The sequence below is a fragment of the Maylandia zebra genome, linkage group LG20 (genome assembly GCF_041146795.1).
Source record: "Maylandia zebra isolate NMK-2024a linkage group LG20, Mzebra_GT3a, whole genome shotgun sequence".
Classification (NCBI taxonomy): Eukaryota; Metazoa; Chordata; class Actinopteri; order Cichliformes; family Cichlidae; genus Maylandia; species Maylandia zebra.
In genome coordinates this window covers 16,695,321-16,722,934 of record NC_135186.1, presented here as the reverse complement: position 1 = coordinate 16,722,934, position 27,614 = coordinate 16,695,321, and the positions used below count along the sequence as shown (strand labels likewise).

The 27,614-nt window shown below is 40.0% G+C and overlaps 1 protein-coding gene across 5 annotated transcripts; it reads right to left on the bottom strand.

Annotated features, from left to right (window-relative positions):
• rbbp8l (retinoblastoma binding protein 8-like) lies at positions 1-22,985 on the bottom strand. Of its 5 annotated transcripts, none has more exons than XM_012925364.2 (15): positions 22,831-22,985; positions 17,534-17,609; positions 17,381-17,423; positions 10,654-10,749; positions 10,005-10,117; positions 9,737-9,812; positions 9,371-9,555; positions 9,247-9,290; positions 7,080-7,156; positions 5,387-6,113; positions 5,192-5,288; positions 5,009-5,076; positions 4,692-4,839; positions 2,224-2,304; positions 1-329 (listed from the first exon to the last, which is right to left on the bottom strand). In XM_012925364.2, the coding sequence occupies exons 2-14, from the start codon at positions 17,592-17,594 to the stop codon at positions 2,249-2,251; spliced, it is 1,791 nt and encodes a 596-aa protein (XP_012780818.1). In that variant the 5' UTR covers positions 17,595-17,609; positions 22,831-22,985; the 3' UTR covers positions 1-329; positions 2,224-2,248. The 5 variants fall into 5 exon arrangements, with proteins under 5 accessions (XP_012780818.1, XP_012780817.1, XP_012780816.1 ...); XM_012925363.2 differs by having other exon boundaries at positions 1-824; positions 22,831-22,984; XM_012925362.2 differs by having other exon boundaries at positions 1-2,304.
• Between the last annotated feature and the right edge of the window lie 4,629 nt (positions 22,986-27,614).

Below are 27,614 nucleotides of genomic sequence, written 5' to 3'. Positions count from 1 at the left end.
AACATTTAAGAATGGAAATTTATTTCAACATCAGTAACAGTACATTCATTAAAAGGTTTCTAACAGTGTAGTATTGTAAAAAAAATACTCTCAACAGCACATCGTCTAGCTTGACAGTTTAAAAGTCAGAACATAGCAGTACACTTACAGTAGGATAGTCAATCACATTTTTTTTAACCAAGAGATGCAAATGGCAGGGAAAGACCACTGACCATTGATAAAATACCATACTTAATGGACTATAATGGCATCAGACACACATAACAGAAACAGGAGAAATCAATATGACAGCATTAGGACTGCAAATCTGGGTTCATACACAGGGACATCTAAAAAATGAAATGAAGGAAAAATAAGTAGATTTGAGATTAGTTGACTCTGCCAGTCCATCCATTTTTATATCAATACAAAATGGACTCAGTAGCTTCACAGTGCTTTATCACAAGAGTTTCTTTAGCTGTCTCTCTGCTTTTAACACTTCCCATCTATCACCCAGCTAAGCAAAGGTTGTTGTCACAGCTGTTAGTGGAAAGTTCATACTTGCAAAATATGTGCTGTCTGAAAATGAGAAAAGAGGAAGAGGAACTTCTTTTACTCTTCGGACTTTCTTTCTTATATTCTTCTAAGTTAGCCACATAAGAGGATTTACGTTTTTTTTTTTGTTTTTTTAGCCAAGCAGTGACGGGCATGCCAGGACATTTAGACTGAAGTTCTTTAAGCATTAGCAGCGCAGACCGTGTTTTGTTTTGCTCGAAGATGAGGAACAAAAGAGAATTCTGCAGATTTTAGTCTCTTCAGCTGGTCATACACGAGGGTGTTTGGCACTGTGAAAATGGGTTGGTAGATGTTAGAAAATGTTAGAAAATGGTTGACTTTCTAAGCCTGACTGTCAGGCTGGACAGTTTTCCACCCAGTTGCTAATAGCTGCGATATACCCTGTGCTTACATTAAAATTTCCACTCAGACCACAGCAAATATGAAGATTTTAGCTCCATGGTGACATGTGGAAAAGACTTATTCTGATAAAGAATGTCACATGTTTGTACTATTTGTATTTATTCTTTGTGCACAAATCTTTTTCATCATTTTAGACTTAATACCCTGGTGAAAATGAAACCTTTGTGGTTTACTAACCAAAACCAACAGCCACTTATATAATACTCTGCTAAACATTAAACTTCATATATAACAGCTGGTGAAAAGGGAAGTTGTAGAGCTTTACAGCCCACTGCTCTAAGAAGGAAACATGGCCTGAAAAACCTGAACTAGTTATGACCACAGGGATGTTAAAAATATAACGCGGCAGAAAATGGTGGAGTTTGGGTGAGAAAGTTGCAAATACAAAAGACTGCTACAGTGTGTAGCTCTTTTGAAAAGCACACCTTCTGTCAGAAAGGATGTTTGGTACCAGGTGCCACTTCAGCTTGCTTGACCCAATCTTAACATTAGCCAGTGTCCTATGGAAGTTGGCATACTGCTGCATCCTCACTGTCAGTCAGGGCTTTTGTCATGCTTAGTTAAACCCCACTCTCTGGAAACTAATGGAATGAATTCCCTTTGACAGAAGTTTTACTGTGTCTGCTGGATGTTCACAATGCCTATGTTCCTTAGGGGCAGTTGCTGCCCCCAAGTGGACAAAAACTTTAATTTACAGCTGATAAAAACAAAACAAAACAAAAGAATTTTGGCAGAAAAATTCAGTTTAATCAGCAGAAGCCCATTACCAAATAGTCTTTGACGACTGGATCACATGACTACTTGGATGCCTACAGTTGCTTACTGCAGATAATAATAACCCGATGGTGTAGATTCTGTTACTGTAGCAATCTGGAGTTTTTGTTAGAATTTAGCAAGTAAAATATTCATTTTACGGCTCACAACTGCACTGAAAATACAGTTTTGATTTGCCATTCTTATCAGTTTAATATTTAGCCACAGCAGAGAGCTGTTCTAAGGAAATGAAGATCTATACCCACAATGTACTTCCTACCACGCAGAAAGCTGTCTGTGAAAGTAACAGAGAGTTTAGCAGCTAAAGAGTCAGATATTTCCCTTAGCAATATGTGGAGAACCAGAACTAAATCAAAAACTATCCGGCTAGACTCAGAATCAGATTGGCTGATGATGGCTGCACTCTGTTTCTCCCCTCTGTAAATTATACCTGTACTGGCTTGTTGTACTTTTTACTCTGAAATGGTTAATGAAGAGTTCTTGCAAAATTACCAAGTCAGTGTGACATCCTCTTTATCTAGGGCTTTTCCTCTGATCTCATTGTGATTTTGAGCTTCCTCTCCCGATGGTTGTCTGGGGGGAACAAAAACAGAAAGCATTTCAGAGTGCTTTTTTTGTGTGAATGACAAATAACAGAATTAGAACTCAACAGAAAGTAGTAGTTCATGAGAAGGTAATAGGTTTTTAACTTAAAGAGAGGTCGGATCCTAAATCATCAAAAAAACAATCTGGATATGTTGGAAAAAATCTGCTTGTCAGACACAAGTGCAATTGAGACATGAATGTGAAACAACTGGTTGTATTTATGCCATACTCCAACAGGGCGAAAGACAAAGAAAGTAATCATTCTAACTGACATGGTGTCACAGCGGGGTGCGCCGGTGTGTTTTTTGAAACAGGACCCAAAAGCAGATGTGGACGAGGAGTTGCAGGTTTAAACAGAAAGCGATCCTTTATTTGGATGATAGCAGGAGTTAAACATGGAACCCTAAACAAACTAAAAAAAACACTAAGAAACAAATACTATTAAGTTCTATGACAATGACTAAGCCAATGGTGGAGATAACAGACAACCTGACCACGACATTCAGAAAACAGAGGACTTAAATACACACATGAGGCGATCAGGGGAAGTAGAGACACATGAGAGCACAGCTGACTCAAATGAAACATAATGACAATACAGGGGAGAGTAACACTAACTACAATGAACAAAGAACACCAGACTCTTACAAAATAAAACAGGAAACACTGAGACATAGACATGGAGATAAAACATGACATGAACTTAACCACATAGACATGAAACATAGACGCAGGAACCAGGAAGACTGGGTACAAGGGGAGATGACAGAAATAACTAAGAAATAAGGTCTGAACAGCAACCTAGAAATTAACTAGATTGAAAATGAATACAAAAATACATAAAACTCAAACACTGGGTCACACGACCTAGTACCGTGACACATGGATTAAAAACTATCAACATTTTTTTCAGAAAAGTACTTTTTCTACGTTTTTTACAAAAAAAGTACATTTTTTGTTTGAAACATAGGGTTAAGCTTAAGAGCTGGGGTTGGGGCTATGCCAGGTAACGACTAAAGCAGAAGTTGTACTCTCTGGAAAGTGATAAAATGGTAGCTTACTACCACAGTCTGTTGATCTTTATGATCAAACAGGCTGCATAGTGCAGTAAACACTTATTTCAGCCACTACTACCATATTTGCCTGAGTATGTCTGCACAATTATAAAGACCAACTCTTGGACCATCGCTTTGTACCAAGCTGACCAAAGTATAAAGTTTTCCACTCAATGCCGTAGTAGTGTCTCTTTTTCTTTGTGACAGTTTTCATCACATCTCATCAAAACCCGCATAACATTTGTGGTTTGGCTTTATTCCTGATTTTTCAGGTATGATGACGCATCGGCACACTCTGTAACTGGTTAACTTGCGCTTGAATCCAAATGCGTATAGTTTAACTCACTTAAATGGTGCATCTAGGGAAACAGCCTTCCCTGCTTTTTTCACAGACACTGCGTCAGATTTGATTTAGATTTTAGAAAACTGAACTGTCAATTCAGTATTGACTTTTCAGAACTACAGAGCTAAAATACCAGAAAAAAAGAGACATAAATGCTCTGCAATCCCTTAGACAGCAGGCGATCTGTTCGCCCTACTCTGACCAAAGTGTACTCTAGTGAAACATCCCTGTTAGATCTCTGGAGAGCTATTTCTAAGAAACCTTTGAAAAAAAGAGAAAAGTATGGCGTAGTGATTAGTATGGAGCCTTATACTGAAGGTGATACAATTTACTATCCACATTGTCTTTTTGTTGTTGTTTGGTCATGCATCCATCCATGGCCAATTTAGAATAACTAATTAAACTTTTAATTGATGTATCAATTAAAACTTCCTCCCATAGTTCAAAGATGTGGACTATGGAAAACAACCCACACAGGTACTGAGAGAACATGCAAAATGTATGTACGTCTGTATGGTGTAAGGCAGCACATACAAAACTTATGCACAGGCTGACAGACATAAAACTCTAAAAATATTTAGAAATGCAAAATGTAAACAATGACAAACAACAGCAACAATAATAAAAAAAATAATTCTGTCAATTTATTTAATATAAATTGCCAAGCCAAAGATATGGTGTAAAAAAGGCCGAAAGAACTACATTGATGATGACCTAAACTTAAACCTATCATTTTAGTTCTTTTTGACGTTACTCTCCCATTTTTTCCTAATTATCAAATGTCTTTTCATTATCAAAAGTACTTTTTCTCTGAAATGTAGGGTTAGAATTGGGGCGAGGGGCACAGAAGTCAAAATGTATGTAGACCTCATGAGGTAAAAAAAAGAAAAAAAGAAATCTGCTTAAAGCCCACACTCAAGACAGAGATAACAAAACTGAAGAAAGGAAAAAATATCTGAAAATAAACAGGTGATTACTGCTGTCTGTGTTGGAATCTCTGTCTGCATCTGTCTCCACAGATGCCCTTTTCCTTTTGGAGCCCTGATTGCTTTTGTGTCCTGACCGGTTGGCTTCCTCGTCCTGCTCATCAGAGCTGGTTTCTGGCTCATCTGTCGCCGAAGATGTCTGTTAAAAAGAAAAGGATGCACAATTGTTCACAAAAGAAAGAAGTGTATATAAACTAAAGTCAGCTGTTTTTGGTTGTTGTTGTATTTTTTCAATAAAAATTGTAATACAAAATGAGTTAATGTGCTAACAAAACCTTCACGTTCTCTGTTTTGTTTGGGCGAATTACCTTGCCATTTGATGATAAGGAATCTTGCTTTTGTAGAGCTGGGTTCAGAGTCTCCAACACCACTACTGCTACAAAAACATAATAAAAACTATTCACTTGTGCATTGTCAATTTTTAGTAACCTTGGTTTAAAAGCAATATTTGACTGAATTTCAGGAAAAATCACAGAGACATCCTACTTTACCTGGCCGTAATGATAGAGTGAGGATAGGCACCTTCTTCCCCTTGCTTTCATCTGTCTTTCCATTCACCTCCTCTTTCTGATCCTGCTCTCTGACTACCTGCAGGTAGAACATCCCCACACCATGAATTTAATTTGCCCCCTCTTTACTTCAGCCTCTTCTAATTTTATTGTAAGAAGTAGAAGACCTTAAATTACCTTGTGGTTAGGATCCTTGTCAGGTGCTTGCTCTTCTGTCGTTGCACACGATGATGAAGGAATGACAATAGATGAAGATGATGATTCTGCTATGTCTGCAGAAGAATTTGTGTTTACCTCCAATTCAGGGCTCTTTTGAACTCTTGTTCCATCTTGTAAGGCTGAGGATGAATCACTTTTTGGCACTTGACTGGATATGGACTTCCCCCGATCAGATAAGTCCAAAGGCCCATCATTTAACTCTTTTAACCCTTCTTCAGACACCCTCTCAACCTTGGGTAGCAGGTTTTCCTTTTTCTCTGTTTTCTCTGTGGGCTTTGTTTGAATCTCCACATATTCTGGCAGATTTGTCAATCGGAAAACCACAGTTGGCTCTCTGGCAGGGGGCTGAACGCTGCTCTGCTTAGGAAACGGAGGACTAAAAACCTGCCTTCTGGGGCTGGCCTGTTGCCTCATTGGGTTCAAGCTGTGAAAATGTTGTGAGTGTGGATTGGGTGAAGTTTGCACTACTGGATTGGTGCCGGCAGTAATCCAATCAGATGATTCAGATAGAGACCAGCGAAGAGAAGCAGAGTTGCTGTTGATTGCTTGTGGATGTCGGGCGACAGGAGCATGGACAACATGTCTGCCGGGTCGCACATCTCCAGCAGCTGGGACAGAAGATCTCCTAAGCAGAGAATTAGTAGGCATGGAGGAACACTGGTCGAGTCCTTCAACATTTTGAATTCTAAGGTATGAGAAAGAAAGTCAAGTCTGTAGGAAAATCTTTTGGCAGTTAAGGTTTAATTGGTAATGTGATGCAGTACTTATTTTTCTTCAGTAATGATTAGAGCAGAAGCTGCCTCTTGCCTTGTTATAGCTATAATTACTGTAAAAATGGATGAATGGATGGATGGATGGTTGGATGAGGACAGTGGTTCCTAAATGGTTTGGTGTATGAGGCTATGAGGCCGTAACATGTTGCAACAGGTGCACATCATGAATAAAATAACTAATGTGTTAAGGAGCTCCTGTAAAATGAAACCCAACTTCATTTTCACAGTTCTCAGATGGTAAGAATTAGGTTTGTGTGACACATCAATAGCCCCGACTGGGAGCACAAGTATACTGTCCCAAGCCCAAATGTGTTATCTGAGGGAAGATGTTTGCTCAGGCCAGGAAAACTAAAGAGGCCCAAATCTTGGACAACTAAAGTCCCGAATCTTAAGCAGAAGTGGAAAGATTATTTGTTGGATTGGTTGAAAGTGTCAGATAAGGCAGTGGTGGGAGGTTGGGAGGGGGGAGGTTCTATTGCAAAGTAGAATAAACCTTATAAAACAGCAGCAAGACTCTTGTTATTAAAATAAGAAAGGAAAATAAATTGAGCTTAAATTACCCCATACAGATGTTGGCATAATGACTCAATACAAGAACAAAATTGTAGTGGAGTGAATGAGGGAATGTCTGAAAGGTGATGTAGTTGTTCATTTTTGGCAAGTAAAGCATGCAAACTGTAAGTTTTGTGTTCTCCTTAACCTTTATGGATCAATACTGGTGCAGAAATGTGGGAAAGTGTAATATTCAGACTCTATATGTAGAAAAAAGTATTGACTTTGGAGCACATAATCACTAATTTGATGAATCTGCTGTTACTCACAGTACATATCCTCATACAGTGGCAGATTAGCCCATTTCGTGATTTCCTATGTCTTACCTCTTCTCTCCAGCATGAGTCACAAAGTGTTCTTTCTTCCATGACGGCAATGTGAGGGCTGACAATGGAAGAGCATCCTGTTTGAGCAGAGAAGGGCATGCAGCAAAAGAAGTCACCATATTACATTAACCAATGTTTTGTCAGTTCAGAGAACAATTTGAATTATCCTCAAACATTTTTGGTTTATCTAATTTGTAAATGCAAAATCTGTAGCTAGTTAGCTTAGCATAAAGAAAAAAGAAAGAAAGAAAATAAACTAAGCTACCTAGGTAGCTGTCTTTGTACCCATCACAGAATAAATAGAATAAGACAAAATATGTTAATATTTAAGGTTGAGGAGAGCTAGGATTTCACTATTTTCAGTCTTTAGCTTACTGTGTGCACTACCTAAAGCAACATTTTGGCTCGATTTTGAGAATAATGCTTTACAGAGGAGACCAGAAAATATAATGTAATCAGTCTGATTCATAGTATTTCATGTGCTAAGCTTGTACAAGTTGCAGGTAAAAGGCAATGGGAACTTCCAGAAAGAAAGGGAACAATCATAAATCTATGATATGAGACTCAATGACGGAGTGTTGTAAAGAAGCAGTGTACATGTGTATAGGCAGCTTCTTATTTAAAGTGTCATTGTTAGTGTGAAAATGGACTAATGGACTTTTCTGTATTTGCTTTTTCATTACTGAGCTGCGTCACCAAGTACAACCTTATATTATCATAATAACCAGCCTATTGCCAAAATGTCCTTTGGAACCTGTAACTAAAATGTTAGCTAAGCTTAAGAAAAACTCCACATAGAGGGGTTAGGTACAACACAGTCTTACAAGTTCCTTCATACAGTATAATGATGGTGATATGAAAGCAACACATTTTTTGACATGTGGCTCTATCAACATCTGTAGCTCAAATGATTTGGAAAATCCACTGAAAACAGACTAATACTGACGGATAAAAAGAAACATAGCTGATCTTTCCCCTCACTCAGTCAGAGCAGATGGCTGACCAAGTGTCTGCTGAATGTCTCTTTTCATTAAAAGGGGGTTCTTCCTCCCCACTACTGCCAAGTGCTCTTTAGTATTGTAGGGGTTTTAATTTGTAATATAAAAGGCTTGAGAAAAATGTTGATGTTAACTGGTGCAGAGGAAAAAAACTAATTACCAATATAAATATAAATAATGATAAATTTAAGCATTCATCTTAATGAAAAAATAATTAAGGTGAACAATACATCTTCTTGTAGGGTTTTATATGTTCAGTGAGAGACTGAAAAGCACCACTGAACGACACAGGAAATCATTCCTGCCTGTGGCCATCTCCCTGTACAACATATCCACTTAACACACTGTTTATGGCAACAGCTACACCTTTTTTTTGCACATGTTCTTCCTTTTTCAGCTATTTATTAATAAGTGACCTTTATGTATATATATGCCTGTATATATTGTGCTATTCTTAGTTAGTGTATTGTCTGTCTTTGTTAATGGCTGTTTATAATGGAGCACTGTAACGAAAAAGAATTTCCCCTAGGGATCAATAAAGTATTCTGATTCTGATTCTGATTATAACCCATTCATGGTTGGTCAATGGTAAGATGAGGGATGTTTGGCAGTTCTACATCTCTTATTTATCCATCATGTATGCATAGAATCATAGATACAATAATAACACTTGAAAGCTTTTTAAGACATCTTAGAGCTAATGTTCCATCACTGGTTACTGGGTAAGTTGTTGTCACTAACAGTGTAATTGTACAAAAAACAACTTAAACATGTGTGTCTTGATTTTAGCAGAAATACATTTTGCTTCTTTTGAGCTCAAATATCATTAAATTCCGTAGAAAAACACAACAAGTTTTAGGTTGTGCCACATGCTTCTCTCATGTAATTCAAATGGCATCACTGTCCCTTAAGATGATGGAAAATAAGCATACATATTTTTCTGGTGGTAATTGTTTCCCATTTGTTCTCTTCACTTTAATATTATTTTAGATCTTATATCTTATTCTTTCATACCTATCTGCAAATTTGGATTATTTACACTTGGTGCTACAAGTTGTGATCTGAATCGTTTTGCTTAATAGAATAGTGCAACTAGCAATTAATTGAATACTGAAATTGATTATTATTCAAAACAAATGTATGATAAAAATATGAAAAAACAAACTTACAAACTGGCTTCGGTTGGTTCCTCTTAACTGTCTGCCTTCAGTTTCTGTTTGATCAAAGCCAGAAACTGCATGTATTTATTAAGTAAGATGACAGAATATAATCACCACTATTGTTCATTTTTACCTTCAGTTTTCAGTTCGACATCAGGCTTTACTGAAATGTTGCCATCTGCTGGCTTGTTGCTTGGCCTGCTGGTTGTTGTATTGATAAGGGACAGGATTCCAGATGCGGGTGAAAGGGCAGGGGAAGAGTTGGGCTTGACCTCTGTGGTGGTGCTACTATTAGAAGAGTTGTCACTGTGACCTTTGCTACACAAACACACACACAGGCACAGAATGACGACGGTTTTAAATTTTGTCGTGCATCAAAAAATACAAATATGCCTAAAACAATGTTCCTCATAAACAGAAAATACTAATATAAGATGTATCAGCATTAGTTTTAAATTAAAGATTAGAACAACCATATCGTTAAATAGCATCTACTCACTCAAGTGCTGCTTTTAAGTTTCTGTTTTCATCTTTAAGTTTCTTGTTCTCTTTTTTCAGGTTGTTCATCTCTCCAGCTGCAACACAAGCAAACGACATGATCAGAGTACACATCAATAGAATTGTCCTTAAACAGCATTTTTAGTAGAAAATAAACTGGGGAAACATTAATGGTGTCAAAGGTTAAAGAACAGACAGGAAATTCACTGTAAAGGAGTTTCGTAGAGATGCAAGATGGATAGATGGATTATTGAGTAAGAACAGAATACCAAGTAGAGAGATGTGCTGGAGACTCTGAATCTGGGAGGCTTCAAATTCCTGTTGTCTTCTCTTGGCTACCTCTTGAGTGACCGTACATCTGTCACACAGCCCAGCCCTAAGCCTGCGCAGGCAGGAAGAAGTCACTTAGTAGCACACCTAATAACTAGGCTGATGTGACAGTAGCTCACATTATGCAACAATTGAAATGAGTTTTTTTTCTTTGACAAAACTAAAAACAGCTGTAATTAGTCATTAGTTGGGTTAGTTGGTTTTTGAATTGCCAGTTAACCTAACCTCAAGCATGTCTTTGGATTATGGAAGTAAGCCAGCAGAAGGCACCCCTGTGGAGTGCTGGTTAGGACTGCAGCTTCATAGCAAAATGGTCATGAGTCTAAATCCAGCATGTTGCCTTTCTGTATTAATCAGTCTATATTAATCAATTTACACAAAAACTAGAGAGAACAATTTTATATAACTTACAGTTACAGGTAATTAATAAGTACCTGTTGAATTTTGATGCTAATTTTATGTTATATGCGATCTCTTTCCAATAAAAAGAAATTACCATAAACATTAGATCACTTTTTGTTAGTGAGCAAACCACTTTATTTCTAGTGTTTTATACAAGAAAAGAAAAATGCAATGTAACATTGATACCTGTTTTCCAGAACCTTAATGTTTTCGGTGAGTAATCTGTGTTGTTCTTTCATCTGTTGGTTTCTGGTAAAAAGTTCTTCCATTCTTTTTGTGTCACTATTGACGCAAAAGAACACAAGGTGGTTAGGCTTTAATACTAAAAAAATGTGTTTCAGAAAGATTGTATTTCCTCATAGTTTAAATATTATCGTAAGCTTGTATTTACATATGTACATAATGTTCCTCTTTCCAAGTGAAAGGTAGTTATGTTATAAATGTAAGTTGTATATGCATCATATAGGTTATTATGGAGGTGGATGAAACAATGGTCTTTCATTATGTTACATCTCTCTTTACTTGTGTTCCAGTCACTGAAGCAGTGTAGGTAGTTCATAAGAGAGGTCTGTATCTTCATTCTAAATATTTGACATTCAAGGGCGAGTAGTACTATAGGCAGAAACATGGATGTGCCATGGGGAAACATTGCAGAGCGACTGGTTCAGGATACTACCAAATAAGAAAGAGATTGTGATACAGAAATTGGATCCTTTATCATCTAGTGTAAGTGCCACCACATGGTTATGTTTTTTTTTTGAAACTGCTGTTTTTTATAAATGATGCAGACCAAAATTGCCATTAGATTGGCTAATTTGGAGGTCCCCAAAGTGGGGGGCAGGTCCCTTTGTGGGCAGAGCCATTGCCGGGGGGGGGGGGGGGGGGGGGGGGGGGTTTGCAAATATGTTTCCAAACCAACTTCCTTCCAAGCCAAAGACTACAAAATATGATGAAGCATATCTTGCCTTTGGCTTCATCTGCACAAGTGCCAAGGTAGTGATCCCCGGCAGAATTGGTTTCCCTGTGTCAGGAGCACACGCTGGGCTCTCCAAATCACAGACAAACAGTATCCCACAGTTGTTTATGTTTCTGAACCCAGTTTTTCACAGAGGGGCTTCTTTGAGGAAAAAGTATTGATGGCAATCTTGAATATTATTACACAGGAAAAAAAACAGCTACACATAAACTAATTACACCATGACGCCTCTGTCTTTCTAAATGGAGGGACAGTAATTGAGTGTGTATATGTAAGCGTGTAAAAACTGCAGAGAGTAGAATTAACAGTAACAGTATTTTGTATATCCGCCGTTCTAGAAATTCATCTCATGTAAACAATAATGTGGAGCACAGCTGATGTGAAAAAAGCACACACCTTTGACATTGCATGACGAACTCCGCATTCATTGTCCACACGTAAACGCAAAAAAGAAATTTTTGAAAATCTCCAACCTGGCAGGAGTTTGAAAAAAATATATCAGTTTTCGGTGATTCGCAACGCTGGTTATGTGTGTTATGTGCGTTTTCAAAAATCTGTAATTTATTGCAGTTTATATATGGGTGTGTGTGGTTGGAGAATGTGGGGAAGACCACTGGGCTAATTGATCAATAATGATGCTCACATTAAAACTAAGCAGCTGTCTTTTTAAATACTGCAGTCATATCAATACAATTTGCTGTTTCATTACATGAAGGAACCTTTCAAATACAAGCGCACTCATGCTCACAGGTGTACACGCGGGTGCTCACAGACACAAACTACACCCTTTTTGGCTCCTACCTCAAAGCACACTGTGCGCTGTCAATCCTGCATGCTGCACAATAATATTCAATATTTAGTATTTACTGTTATATTCACACAGATCATCGCGATGATGTTGTTTATTATATTGCTCTGTTTTTTTTTGCTTGTTTTCTCTTTTTTCTTTCTCAACAGGTGATCCAGGTGATTGATAAATGTATTTTTTGTCTGTTTATTTTGTTGGTTTTTGTTTTTTGCCCTTTATCACCATTTCTCTTCCCCGCTGTTTTTCTTTCCCTCTTTCTCCCTTTTCTTTCCCCCAGTCATGTCTGTCCCGTGTGCAGCAAGTGAAAAAAACAAACAAAAAAAACAAACAATAAAAGCAAAGGTGAATCAAATAGACCAATACGGCAAGGCTGGGATGGTCCATTTGGTAAAGTAAATCCGTTTGGCATCTTTCTTTGCCTTTAGACAATAATTCTGATGGCAAAAGAACCAAACGAGACAGGTGAAAAAAGTACATAAATAAATAAACAAATAAAGTGGAAAGTGTTAGGCAGGGCCTTGAGTTTTTCATAATTCTGAATTTCTTTTTGTGATGCTGCATATTTAGCAATGTATTTATTAATTTGTGCAAGAAAATAACAAAAATACTTCACAGAAAAGTACATAAAGTACAGTCACATACATAGTGACATAAATTATTTTGCACATCCTGAAATAAAATGATTGCTGCACCTATCTAGAATACTGAAGGAAATCCATCTTATACAGTGTCATTGTCATGGTCTCCGCTCCTCGACAGCTGACAGCTGTCAGGTGCTTTGTTTTTGTTTCCCTTTCTCTCTCGCCCTCTTCCATTCTCTCTTTCTCCTGCCGGGGCGGAGCTCAGTATGGGCTCCTGCCCCTGGCCTACACACCTGGAGGTGATCAGCACATCTGTTGCTGATCATAAGAGATTGGAACCCTTCTTAAGAGGGCGAGTCTGCTCTACTCGTCGCTGGATCGTTGAGCCATCAGCGTCAGTCGTCCTGTATTTTGTAAAGTCAGTTTGTGAGCCTGTCTGAACCAGGAAACTAATGTTTTTTTTCTGCCTGTGTATAGATCGCCTCTGGACCTGTTCTTTCCCTGTGCATGGTGACTGAACGGAAGCAAGAGAGATAAAGGAAAGGAGAGGAGATGTGCGAGGGCTGAATGAAAACCTTCCCTTCCTGGACTCCTGCCTCTTTCACTCCTGGACCCTGGAACCCCGGCCCCTTTTCCCCTTGACATCACTATATGTATATATGAATTCCACTGTAGAGGAACACTGTAAATAAAGGCACCTTTTGAAGACACGAGTGGTCTGCGCGTGAGTCCGATCTACAAAACTTGACAGTCATGTTATGATTTTCAATGACTTAAACATCAGTATGCATTGAAAGAACATTGGAAGAAGAAATAGAGGTAAACTATGATGGCTTAACTTCAAATGAGAATAAGGAGCAGAATGGAGCTAAGTAATAAACTATTTCAATACCGGTCATATTAGTGAAAGATCAGGAGATGTTTACCAAGTTAGCAGGATTGTTTAGGTTCACCACATGAAAAATCAAATTCAATAAAATTAGTGCTCTAATGTTGCACATGTTAGTTATGGCTGGGTTATACCCCCAAGCAGTCAATGCATTGATGCCAGTGCTATGTTTTTGTTATCTATAACATTTTGCAGTGTGGACCTTTCTACTTATGTTTTAGCTAACTAGAACCCTCAGCAGCTTACCAGCCACATGGAAACATTTCTTGTTTTCTTTAAATTTAACGCCTGTGTGTTTTAATGCAAAGAAACTGCAGAAACATAATTGTTCCTTGTTAATATTTGTCGTCATGTAATAACGTAGATATAGTGTTGTTTTGTGTTGCACCATGTGTTGATAGAGTACTGATTTAACATTAATAGTGTGTTGTATTTTCACTGACTGGCTCAAAAAATATATTTGAATTCTATTAAATATTCCACATGTGCACTGCATCCAACATGATCATTATTTGAAAGCCTTTGTTGGAAGACACAGTTTTGTCAACTGTGCTAATTGTGAGCTAAAATCCACAAATATTAATGATTTCTGTTTCTTTTTATTAAACGAGTCATTGTCTTTACTTTTGTTTAATGTTACTATTTACAGCTTCAGAAATGTAAGGTTGAACATTACAAAAATGTTGTATAATTTTTTTTTTAATGTTGATGTGAATTTATATTTACAAACTCTTTTTATTAAGTAACCTAATGTAGATATAAGAAAATAAGAAATCCATGTGAGGCAATTCCTCCAACGCCTACTGGAAAGTAGGCTATATGTGAAGGGGGAGAAGTGTGAATTTCATGTGGACTTGGTGGCCTTTCTGGGGTACTGTCAAGGCCCAGCGGCACGAGGGAACAGAGATGGACACAGGTGCAGAAACCAACCCGGAAGCGAGACGATAAGGGAACAAAGGATTTATTTCCGCCCACAGGCAAACACAAGCAAGAAAACTACGTGCCACTAGTGTGGTGGCGTAGGATAATCTAAGATAACGGAGGGTGACCTAGACACCTCTAGGAGACGGCTGAACAGCAGAGGCAGCGGGGAGGTGGAAACAGGACTAGGTAGGGGCCGGGGCATTGGTTTCAGGGGGAGGTGACAGGTGGGGCGGAAGGCCCGGAAGCGGTCGAGGCGTGGGGAGGCAGGCAAGTGAGTGGTGGGCCGCCAGGCCACGTCGTATCAGCAGCAAGCGGCCCAGGTCCAGGAAGGCGGGAGTGAGGGAGACAAGACCTCCACTCCAGATGCTACCTATGGGGATAGCAGATACTCAGGCGATGAATGGTTGAGAGCGCAGGTCTGATATACTGCCGGAATAATTGCTCACAGGTGGTCAGCCAGGGAGGAGCAACCGAACTCCGCCTAAAGGAGGAGGGGCCGCTGTTGGAGACCTGCAGGTACCCACCCAGACCATGACAGGTATATTATTGAGCAGGGGAACCTGAATCCTGACGCAGTAAAGATACAAGCTGTGCTTGAATGGCCCGAATCCACTAACTGCCGACAGCTCCAGCGTTTTTTCTCGTTTGCCAATTTTTGTCGCTGGTTTATAAGGGACTCTAGCAAAATCGCTCTACTAGATTCTAGTATACTTCTCCCAAAGTTTCCTTTCAGTGGGTTCAGCCTGTTCGAAAAGCCTTCTCCCATCTCAAGGAGTGGTTTCCCATGGCTCCCATTGTACGACAGCCAGATCTCAGTCCTCAAGTCATGAACTAGGTGGATGCATCAGACTGTTACAATAGAGAAACGGTAAGCTCCACCCATGGGATTTTTACGCTCATCATCTCTCCCCAGCAAGCAATTATGACATCAGAGATGGGGAGTTTCTTGCCATTAAGCTCGCCCTGGAGGAATGGAGACATTGGCTTGAAGGCACTGCACAGCCATTTAGCGTTTGAACTAACCACAAAAACATGGAGTACCAAAAGGTTTAACTCTCGACAGGCCAGGTGGGCACTGTTCTTTACCTGCTTTAATTTTTCTATCACTTACAGATCTGGCTCGTGGAACGTGAAACTGGATGCCTCCGCAGGATCTGATCCCTGATCCTGAAGCCGCCTCTTGCTCGGTTGGAGCAGTAACTTGGGAGATCGAGTCAATTATGTGGGAGGCACAAGAAACTAACCCCAACCCTGGGTCTGGCCCACACAGCACATTTTACCTGCCACCCTGGGGTCCAGCGCTACTTCTGGTAGCCCACACTGGCAAAGGACACCAGGGAATATGTGACCGCCTGCATCACCTGTGCTCCAAACAAACTTTCCAAGCAGTCTCCGTCCGGATTACTTCAGCCTCTTCCCAAGCCTGGCTGACCGTGGTCCCACATCTCTCTCGATTTCATCACTGGGCTGCCACCCTCCGCAGGTAACACCACTATTCTGACAATAATCGACTGGTTTTCCAAAGCTGCCCACTTTGTCGCCCTCCCAAAGCTCTCCACAGCCATAGAAATGGCTCAGCTGCTCACCACACACGTGTTCAGCTCCATGGCATTCCAGAGGACATCGTCTCAGACCGAGGACCCCAATTTAACTCTCGGGTATGGAGGGAGTTCTGCTCCACCCTGGGCGCAAAGGTCAGTCTATCTTCTGGTTGTCACCCCCAGAGGAGACAGAGTGGACCAATCAAGAAATGGAGGCTGCTCTATCGTCGTTTCTCAAAACCAAGCCGCCTAGAGTGAACAACTGCCGTGGCTCTTGTATGAACACAATAGCCTCCCATCTGCCACGGGGATGTCGCCCTTTGAAGCATTCCTGGGGGTCCAACCTCCCCCTGTTCTCGGAAATAGGAGCACAGGGTCACCTCTGTGCAGCATAACCTCTGCCGGTGCCGCTGCGCTTGGTGAGCCACTTGGGCCGCCTTGCTCCAGAGCAGATTCCCTGGAACCGGCCTGTAACCCCTGTTTCCCTGGATGCCTGAACGTGAGTGTGACAGTCTGGCAAAACGTGTCAGTACAGAGGGGAGAGGATCTCAGGAGCACAGTGAGTGAGCAGAAAGCAGAGTGAGAGGAATGAAGCGAGTGGAACACCTTTTTCCCTGTCTACCCATGGACCCCTGGAACTATTCCCCCCACCTTGTATATATTGCACGTGGTGTTGAAAAATAAAGAACTCAGTGTGTGCCTGAGAATGATCTGCCAGTTAACAAAAATGTATGTATGAACATTATATATTTATATGTTAAAGTGTCTCAAGACAAGTAGATAGAGCATTTTAAGGGGGGAAAAAAAAGAATAAAAGTCACATTTTTGAATATATCACCACACAATCAGCCATACTTTTGAAAAATCACAAAAATAAACAAATAAACTGCATAAACAAATACATATACGAATATTTTGTTTTTTTTAAAAGAAAAAGTTCTCTTTACTTACTTTTCCACAGAAATTAAGCAAATATTATGTGAGTCATTATCTCACAGAATAACTTGTTGCAACATGAGCTTCCTTCCAAGTTTGTGAAATGTGATGTTTGCGGGGGGCATAGGACCAGCATGCCTACCTGTCTGATTACCTGCCTGTCTAGTCAACAAAGACTTGAGGCCTACTCTGGATGAACCTTTTTATACATATTTTCAGCACTGTCTAAATGTGATTGCCCATATCACAATGACTCACCAGCCTTTCTTGTTGGACAGCTCTTGAACTTTCACCTGCCATCCTTGAAGAAAAAAATATAAAAGACCTTTTAAGGAGCACATGTGTTGGAATTATCTTATGGAACTCTTGGATACCCATTGCAATCATTTAATTTTTTTTTATTCCACTTACCTTCTAGTTCTCGCTCGTGGACCTCCTTCAGTTTGTGGAGGAGGTCATTGAAACACTCCATTTCTACAGCAATCACCTTTGCACAGAACATGCAAGATTTTAGTTAGTTAGAGTTGTTAATTTTAGCTATTTTTTATGAATAACATAACACATTCTAAATCGAATGTTTTTAACTAAAACTTTACTAAAACAGTAAAACAAGTCAGTTGAAGTGCACAGGCGTTATAGCCGGAGGACTTTCTGTGCATGTGAGAACTGAGCATAGGACACTTTGTTGTTATTCACATGTGGGAGCAAATTCTTACTTATTTCAGGTCTGATTAAAACTAGTTCAACCGGTCCTGCGAGGCATGGGATTTAGTTCTGCAGTATGTGTTTCTAGTATATGAAAAACAGCCTTGAAACTTTTGAGTGCTCATGTACTTGCAATAACTTACAGTTTTACCATTGTAAATACTTTGTAAACAACAAGTGATACTAATACATATTGCTTTTTTGGGGAACTTAATTCTTCATCATTAGGTTTTTGTAGACGTTATACCATTTCGTCTTGGTTCAGTTCTGGTTCCTGAAATGCACCAAACTAAAGAAGTATGACCTCAATGACAGAGAGACTACACAAAAATATATTCCATGATTGGAAAAGAGTAGGGAAGGTCATAAACCTACATAGCTATGCCAATGAATACGCTGAATTTGTCTGTTGAGTTTACTGAGTAATCAAAGACCTATTATTAATGTAGTTCAAATACGTATGCCTCCATTTTTATGTATACTTAACTACTCACACTATAGTGTGACACTAGTGCGACATACTTTGACATAGTGTCACACTACTCACACTATAACAGTTTTGGGGTGGTGTATTTGACCCTCCTTTAATCAGAGCCATACCCTTTTTCTTTTATCATGACTATTGTGAAGGCGCATGGTAATATATACACTTGGCCTTTGAGGGTTTATCTGTAGTAAGTGTATGCTGTCAGTCCACTGTTTACCTCAGCTGTCAGTATGTGTCCACATCTATTTAGTCTTCAGGAAGCTGTAAAACTTTGTGAAAGGAGTCATTGAAGCTCACTTCTGTTCCGTGACAGTGATACTGATATTTGTTGTTTAGGACCTTCTCTTGGTAAGCACTGCTTTTCCACTGTTAGCTGCTGGTATCCAGTGTTAGTGGTGCTTTCTATGAGTGGATCAAACATAGGTGGACTTGGACACTTAATGAATAAACTCGTATATGAAGCCATTCAGCCTGAGCTGTCCCTCTGATATACTCGTTTCTAGTACTGTCCATCCTGGTTACTACCACATGAAAACCTTAAAAAACCTTCAAGTCTGCCGCATCCAGCTCTGCTTCCTATTTTTCTTTTGTCAGTGCCAGCGTCTCTAAACCATACATCAGAGCATGACTCAGCAGTGTCTTATAAACGTTCCCTTTCACTCTCACTCCTGCGCTTCTATTGCAAATCAACACCTCTCCAGACTCTGCTCTCACCACAGATCACAATGCCATCTGCAAATATCATAGACCCCAGAAAACTCTTTCTGCCATATTGCTGCTCACTGATTGTCACCAATTTTCCTAACATAGCTTCAACAACTGTGCCCCATGGCTTCATTTCATTTAAATTTTCATGGTGCAATGTAATTTTAGCATTAGTAGCATTAGCATACTAGACTTCTCTGGAGTAGCTGTAGATTAACTTTTGTGTGAAGAATTTCGTAGTTTATAAAACTACCAAGTAATTTCCCCAACACATGAACTCAGAGATTTCTTACCTTACACATTCACTTTATATTATGAACAGTATGTGAATTATTAGATGTTAGCACTGGTTATCTCTGGTTATATTTTTGTGATAGGTTACAAAAGTTAGCTTAGCTAGATATTTAGCTTTTTATGAAACATGATAGGGAGGTCATTGTAAAAGGTTCTGAAAAAAAAAACTGACCAAGAAAAGTTACTCGGGTGGTGGGTCATAGCCTCTGTGTTTGAAGAGCATTTTTTTAATGGCCAGCAAGAATCGATGTCTTTAGTACAAAAACAGATGTCGATTATGTATTAAATTAGATTGTGATCTCAGTTACCTATTTTAAGTCTTCTTTAATATAACGTAGTATTGATTTTTGTACATGATGCTCCTATTAAGAGTATGAAACATAATAAAGCAGTTTGTGTATGCTTTAGTGCGTGGCTATGGTGGCTGTAGATCGGGAGCAGGTCATCTACTGATCGAAATGTTAGTGGTTCAATTCCTGGCTCCCCCAGTCTGCATGCCAAGTGTCCTTGGGGAAGATACTAACCCCAAGTTGCTCTCTAATGCATTAATCAGAGTATGAACGTTGCTTTTTGTACGGCTATTTCCGTCATTTCCTTGCCTAAAAATGGCGGTCTTGATTTTTGTGAAGGAATCGCTCTCATGACTCACTGAGTGAAGTCACTGCCAATTGGTGGCATGCAGTCTGTGGATGTGACTTTTTCGGATGGTCTCCGACTATTTGGAGCTGAATAGGTACTCAAAAAGTACCTTGTACCAGGTGCCACCACTTTAAAAACCAAGTCGAGCTGAGCCAAGTAGGTGGAAATGGGCTCAACTTCTTAGATTTGCTGGGTTAAAGTCAAGTTTTCTGTATCATCAAAGCTGGTTCCTTTTTTACCTGGCTAAATCACCCTGGTTTCTAATGCTGAACGCATGAACTGGTCAAAAGCTGGTTATGTTCTAAGTTTCAGTTTAAAATTGTCTGGAACTGCCATGTTTTAATTAATTATTTTTTTGTGCAGCATGTCTGAAGTTTGATTTAGTTATAGATTCCCTGCTGTAGGAGCACTTTTTAAAAATGCAACTTGATAAGCCGTACCTGATTAAAATGAGGTAAATGAAGCTCAGCTGTAATGTTACAGCTGCATACAGGAGTTTGTATGCAGTCTGTTGGTGATGCATAAAATATATAAATGATTTTAAAGTTGCAGAGGTCTAATGTACAACAACCACATTGGAAATAAATATGCAGCGTTAAAAAGTTTACAGTTTTTTATTGCTCTGTGCTCTAAATCCCAAGATAAACACATCGCTGCAACATTACTTTCTTATTTGTCAAAGTGTTGCAATTAACTATTATGTTTGTTCTTTTTATCATCATTTAATTACCATCTGATTGGCGTAGGCAGCACTTATAGGGATCATGTTGTGCAGAAGCTCTTTTTGATGTGACAGTGCCTGAAGCAAAAAGCTGAACAGTGAAACCAACAACTATGACTGCAATACCCGTTACCTCTGACTAGAGTTTTAGGTTTTGTCAAGTCATGTTATGAAAGTCAGATAAGAAAGCCTGACTATGTAAATTTACTTTGTAGTAAATTTACTCAGGTCACCACTAACCTGTCTATCATAGGGTTAGGGTTAGGTAAATGTACACATCTTTTTATAGAATATTTGCCCCTTTGACCACATAAATGGAATGAAAGCTATTAACTGACAAAATGAGATGCTCATCTTTTGGCTGAAACAAAAGTCAGACTTAAACTTGAAAGGACAGAAGAGATAGCTACCTATACATACTTGTCTAGGTGGCTATCTCTTCTGTCCTTTCAAAAAAGTTTCCTGATATTTTTGATGGAATTCAAAGCTGACATGCTGCAAACTAAGTTTAAAAACAAATTTCCTTTTGCCATCAATCTGCATATCCCAACATTTTCATATAATCTTTTTATTTCCAGTATAGCACAGTTCCTTGAGGCCTAGGGCATCATTAGCAATGACCCCAATTCAAACTCCATCGGCTATTTAAATATGACATTTTCTTTCAAAAAGAAGTTCTCCTGAGTCTTGGCAACCAAGAAACAAAGAAAGCAGTCATGGCAAGTGACATAGATCAAAATCCATTTACATTAAAAAACAAACAAACAAAAATCAAACCTTTAGCTTGAGTCTAAGATCTTAAAGCATTAAAACAAAAACAAATACGTCGGTTTGGTTATCCTTGATTTGATGAAGAGTCTGTTGGTATCTTCTTCCAGTTCCTTGTAAAAATTTGGTTTGCTTTCCTCGGTTGTCTGATGATTTATAACGGATGCATTTAAAGGACTCTGTTGTCCAGCAGACATTCGGCTCTCCCTCTGCTTATTCATTTAATAATACAAAAACCCTAGCCTTAGACCTGGGACCTTAACAAAAACCCTATTATCAAACCCATTTTTCATACCACAATTTACCTCACTGCATTTTACTGGCACAGTGAGTGTGAAAAGATTTAACATGAATCATACAAGTTTGCATATTTATGCAGATGCATAGACATGATCGCTAACAGCACAAATACTGTGATTTAGCATTTTGATCGGCGTGGATTCGGCTCTCTCAACGTGTCAGGATATGTTAGGCAACTGGCTGTTCACATCACCTCAGCAGAGCAAGAAAAGACCTGTCTGCTTTTATGTTCCTGCTCTGCTATCGGTAGATCATTATTCACTCTTACACATACACACACACACACACACACACCCCTACATGCACACACCTACGCATGCATGTAAACACACACACACACACACACAAATTATTATTTATGAAATTACACTGAATTTCCAGGCTACTAGCTCTGACGAGCTAACTGCATCACACGTTTCTGACTGTTGACAGAAGCATTAGCACGTTATGTGCAAACACGTAGTTCTAGATGGCACACACCTTAAGAGAGAGATAAAGAGCACACTGGAGGCACATTTCACTACTGCAGCTTTAACACAGGGATTAAAAACACCTCCCATCAGCACAGGACATTTTCTGTTCAAAACCAGAGGTGAGCTGTGTGTGTGTGTGTGAGAGAGACAGGAAGTTTTGTGGTTCAGTCCTCAGTCACTGCTGTCGCACAATGTCAGCTGATGCTGTTCGAAACAAATAAGAGCAGGCAGGGTTTCTGCTTGCTAAGCTAGCTTTAACCGTGCATGTAATAAGACCATATACTTAGATTGAACTAATTCTGAATGATTACAGAGACATTTTAATTCAAGACCACAAAGCTTCTAAATACATATCTTTTCTCTGAACTCCTAAAATAAACCCTAGAGGTGTCCTTATGAAAGAACCCTGTGCCTTTGTATTTATTTATATTTATGGGTTGTAAATGAATACATTGTGTAACACAATGTGAAGTAAATGTGTAATTGCCCCCAAAGTAAGGTCATGATTGTTTCCTGTTCTCTGTGTTGGCTCAATCCCTGCCAAAGCTGCTCACTTGTCAGCAAGTCTATCCTCGTCCTCAGGCAACAACTCAGAGCCAAATCAATTCCCACTTACCAAAACAGCCAGTGACTGCCTCTCTCTCAGCCGCTTCTACCTTAGCCAACGCTTCTTTTCCACAGCTGGACGTAGTGAAATGCAGGCGGCGGGAGACCAAGTGTGATAAAGAAAAGAATGAGAATAGAATGAGTTGAAGGAGAACGCCCCACATACACCCTCCTCCTCTTCACACTCTGCCTCTATCTCTTCTCTCCACCCCAGAAAACCGGTCAGGGCGGTCGTCCCCTTGAGGAGCAGAAACAGAGAGGCCTGGGCAAGTTCTCCCTTGATATTCCTGTTCTGCTGAAATCCCACATAACCGGCTAAACCGGTCCCCTAAAGCCCTGTGGTAATAGAGGGACAACTAACTCGAGAACAGAAATGTCCAATGCAGACACCTGCGGTTGTATATTTAAAGCAGAAGTCAGAGACTTGAGAGTTTTTATACAAATAAACAGGAAAAAAAAGGCATGGTTCGTAAGCATAGCATAGCAGGTTGTTAGTATAGCAGAACCTGTAAATGAACTTCTTAACAGCTGTATGGAAGTTTGATCAGTCTGCAGTGTCCATTGTTCTAACTTCGATGTTGAATGGTGCCTTTGTGAATGACACATGGGCAGCTGTGTGTGTGAAGTGAGCAGCAGGGTGTGGTGGACTCATTGACAGTGGTACTGGTATGTAAATTCGATGGCAAACAACAGACAATAGTGAAGGCCCATGTGTCGTCTCGGAAACTAGATGCGATGCCACTTCCTGATTCCCAAACCAGATTCCTTATGACTGGCCTGACTGGGTTACGATGGATATCTTCATCAACGTCGTCATCATTGTCAAGTTTCTCTTCCTACAAGCTGCCACTCCTGCAGCCCCAGGTACCATAAATATCAACATGTAACACTTAACACTGATTTCTGTTGTCCGTTTTCAATAATATACACTGCAGCCACATGTGGTGGTGCCTTTAAAACTCTTGATTTTTAATCATTTCAGTGAAAGTTTTCTGGAGAAAACCACAATGCAAACCTAAATTTTAATTAAGGCCTGTAAACTTGGATGACTAATGCTGACATTTAGCTCATTCATACTCATACTGAAAACGTAACCCATCTGCATGCAGAGCAGTGTTGTCATGCTTGGTAACTGACAGAAACATTCATACTCACTGTTGTTCCATTTTTATCAAACATCAGCATGTACATCCATTCAAATCAACAGTTGGCCCAGAAGAAGGTACAAAAAGCTATCCTCAAATCTAGAGAGTCAGATAAAGAACAGCAATCTGAATGTAAAAAAAAAAAACAATGAATGAAGAATATAATTCTAGGAAGCAGTTGAGCAACCTCCCGGTATTGCCATCAAGTTTGGAACTGAGCCACATGAGCTCCTCCCATTCTGAAGAAAGATCGCACAGAAGAAAAACATGTGGAGAGAGGGAGAAGAGGCATACCAATTCTGATGTGATTATGGCTGTTATACACCAAACACAGGGTGAGTGCAGAGTTTTTATACTTTTCTTCAGACGCTAACCTAACCAAGGGACCAAACGAGTTGGTGGCTCAAGTCCTGAACCTCTCAACACTGTTGTTGATAAGTCATTCAAATAATGATTAAAAGGTTCAAACAGAAAAACAAACAAACAAAAAAAACCCCCCAACCAAACAAAGGGAAAAACTAAACAAAGATAAACAAAACTGCCACAGGGAGGGCCAATATTAGACAAACCATCTACAATGAAATGCAAATTACACACTGATGCAAAATCAGTCCAAACGTGGTCATTGTGCACCATAGTAGGTGCACAATGACCACGAAACACACAAAATAACCATAAAGAGACACAAAACTTTCAGGAAGAGATACAAAATCACAACATGATTAATTAATAATGAAGTAACACTACTTATATAAACAAAAACTGAAACCTGCTGTGGAAACCACCGTGTTGGCTGATGATTACCCTTTGACATATGGGTGTGATTATTGGCATTTGGTGCCTAAGAAGACCAGAATGGGGAAAAAGGTTTTGGACAGGAATTTTCACGTGGTAGATTTTCAGGTGAGAAATGCAGGAGATCAGACAAGGTTTATAGTCTGTGCTGAGAGTTTCACTTTAAAGCCTAAAGCAAAGAATTGTTCGGGAAGTCTGAAGTTGGCAATGTGTGTGGGGTAACCATGTAACCATGGCAACCGTAACGCTGCCGCCTGAAACAACAGAACATAGCTGTCAAACAAAACTCAAACAGTCCTGACCCGCGACAATATGAAACAGGGAAGTACCGCCGTGTAATCCATTTATTTCAACAAAGTAACTGTATTCTAAATACCACCTTTTTAAACGGTAACTGTAACGGAATACAGTTACTCATATTTTGTATTTTAAATACGTAACGGCGGTACATGTATTCCGTTACTCCCCAACACTGGATATTTGCACTCTCAACTTTTCCCAACTGAAAAGTTGGCTTATAAACAGAAAACATGGACTCAATATCAGAGCAGGCAGAAAACACTTGTCCTTAAGGTCAACATTAATAAAACCTTTAGTATCAGTAATGGCTGAGCTGGAAACACAGGAAACAGCAGCTGGCTTAAAAACCTCTGACACCACTTCATTACACAGTCTTAATAACCTGAGCGATTTCATTTTAAGTTTTCTCAGAAATGCAGAATTGTTTAATTGCAAATGGCTCTGAAACATTGCACAACCCTTCTTCATGAATGGCAGATGCAAGAGCAAATCATTGTCTTTGCTTGATTAAGCTCAGGAATGAATGTCACGAATACTGACTCTTTTAAAACAGTGTTAACAGAAAGGATCTTACTCATGTGTCTGGCCAGACAGCGGGATGTCTGGGGTGCAGAATGGCAGTGGCGAGGCTGGAGAGCCGAGCGGTGATGGAGAGAAAGTAGAAGGAGAGAATCTTTCTTTCTGGCTGAGGATGGAGAGGTCTGGGAAGGCTCCTCTCTGACTTGCCAGAAAGAGAGCTGGGCCAGGAGGAGGGGAAACAGTCAGCTTGGGTAGAGACTCTTGGGAAAGAGGGTGTTGTGATGAGGAGCTACTGAAGGAATGAAGCAACTCTAGGGCTTGTAACCTCTCTCCAGCTGAAACCTAAATGAGCATACATTTTGGCAATTATTGGAAACCACCATCATCCCTCCTGATGATAGCATCCATGGCTGCCAAACCAACTGACAGTCTTTAGGTCCATAGACCCCTAATTCAGTCTCTCCATCTCCTCACTGAGCTCCATGAAAGCATCCACTTGGTCCATTCAGATCAAAGCATTAAGTCAGAGTATGCAAGGTGTGCATGCAGATGCTGGGAGGCAGGAAGAAGATAATAAACGGCCCACCTTCAGTTAAGGCTGATTGTGAAATAATACAAAAAAAAAAACCCAACCCAAAATTGAACAGGGAACTATAAAAGAAAACGTAAGCCCATTTGACAAAGGCACCTTTGCTTTGGCAAACAGCTGGGAACACAGCAGGAACAATTTTGACAAAACAGGACAGGGGGAAGCAAAACTAAACATAATGAACATGGACTACCAAAATAAAATAGTAGCATGAACACTGAGAGTCAAAAAGGACACACAAGCTTGACACTGAGACTGTGAAAAACACAACAGCCTGGGAGACAAAGGACGAAATACAGAAGAATATGGGTACTGCTGGAAGCCAGAACGGAAGTGGACCCAAGAGCAGATGTGAACGAAAGTTTTATTTACAATACATGAAACAAATACTAGGAATGAGAACATGAACTAGAGGTATGGACATTGTTGAGACAACACCGGTCTCTGCGATTCTTTTGGTCCTGGTAGAGATCATGCTCAGATGTTTCCATGTTTTACACAATCCTTTTATTACCCATTATTCTTACAGATGCATCTGGAGATCAGCACACTGCATTCCTATGCAGTCCTATGTTAAAGGCTGATCTAAAGAACTCCACACAACAGTTACAGTTATAACCTCTGGTCTCCTCCCCCCTACAGTAAACACCCCCACAATGGAAATACACTAGTACAGTGGCCAAGGGTGCTCACACCCTGACCCCCATCTCCTTTTATGGTAGTGCCCGTTTGCCCTTTTGTTACGTCCCCACATGACAACTAGGTGAAGGGAGTGGGGGATAGTAACAGTTGGATCCGGGTTGAAATGAAAAGGACGCCAGGCAGAGGAGTGTAACACAAAATAAATCTTTATTATAATTAATTAACCCAATAATCATATAAGCAGTAACAACAAAAAGAGACAGCAACGCTGCTTTAATGATAACTTAGACAGGCCAACCCAAAAAGATGGTGGCCGCTTCAACTAAGAAAACAACAAGGATTCAACAGAAAAAGACAGCAACGCTGCTATTAGCAATAACCAGGCAGGCCAAACCAAGAAATGGAGGCCGCCGTCACTTAAGCAAAACCACTGCCCAGTTGAGCTATTCACCACAGTGGGGCTGGTCACACGCACAGTGGGGCTGGTCTCGCACGCGCGCACGCGCGCGCACACACGCACACACACACACACACACACACACACACACACACACACACACACACACACACACACAGCAGGCCTTTTCAACACCTAGACCAGACTCACACACAGACCAGCACAGAGGAAATCCACCAGAAGCTTCTCCCACCTCCACACTGCTCTCCTCCAGGTTAAATTCACCTCTGAGGGTAATTGGTGGTAAACGAGGGCAGATGAGCAGCAGGTGTGTCCTAAAAGGAGACGGCAGGGGCAGAGAGAGACAGGGGAGGGGCAATAAAGAAGGAGGAGGAGAGGGAGAGGAC

Coding starts and splice junctions, on each gene's coding strand:
- rbbp8l (XM_012925362.2), bottom strand. CDS start 17,594: ATGGAGTGTTTCAATGACCTCCTCCACAAACTGAAGGAGGTCCACGAG. Junction 10,750..17,380: donor CTGTCCAACAAGAAAGGCTG/GTGAGTCATTGT, acceptor TTGCGTCAATAG/TGACACAAAAAGAATGGAAG. Junction 4,840..5,008: donor CCTTATCATCAAATGGCAAG/GTAATTCGCCCA, acceptor TCTTTTTAACAG/ACATCTTCGGCGACAGATGA.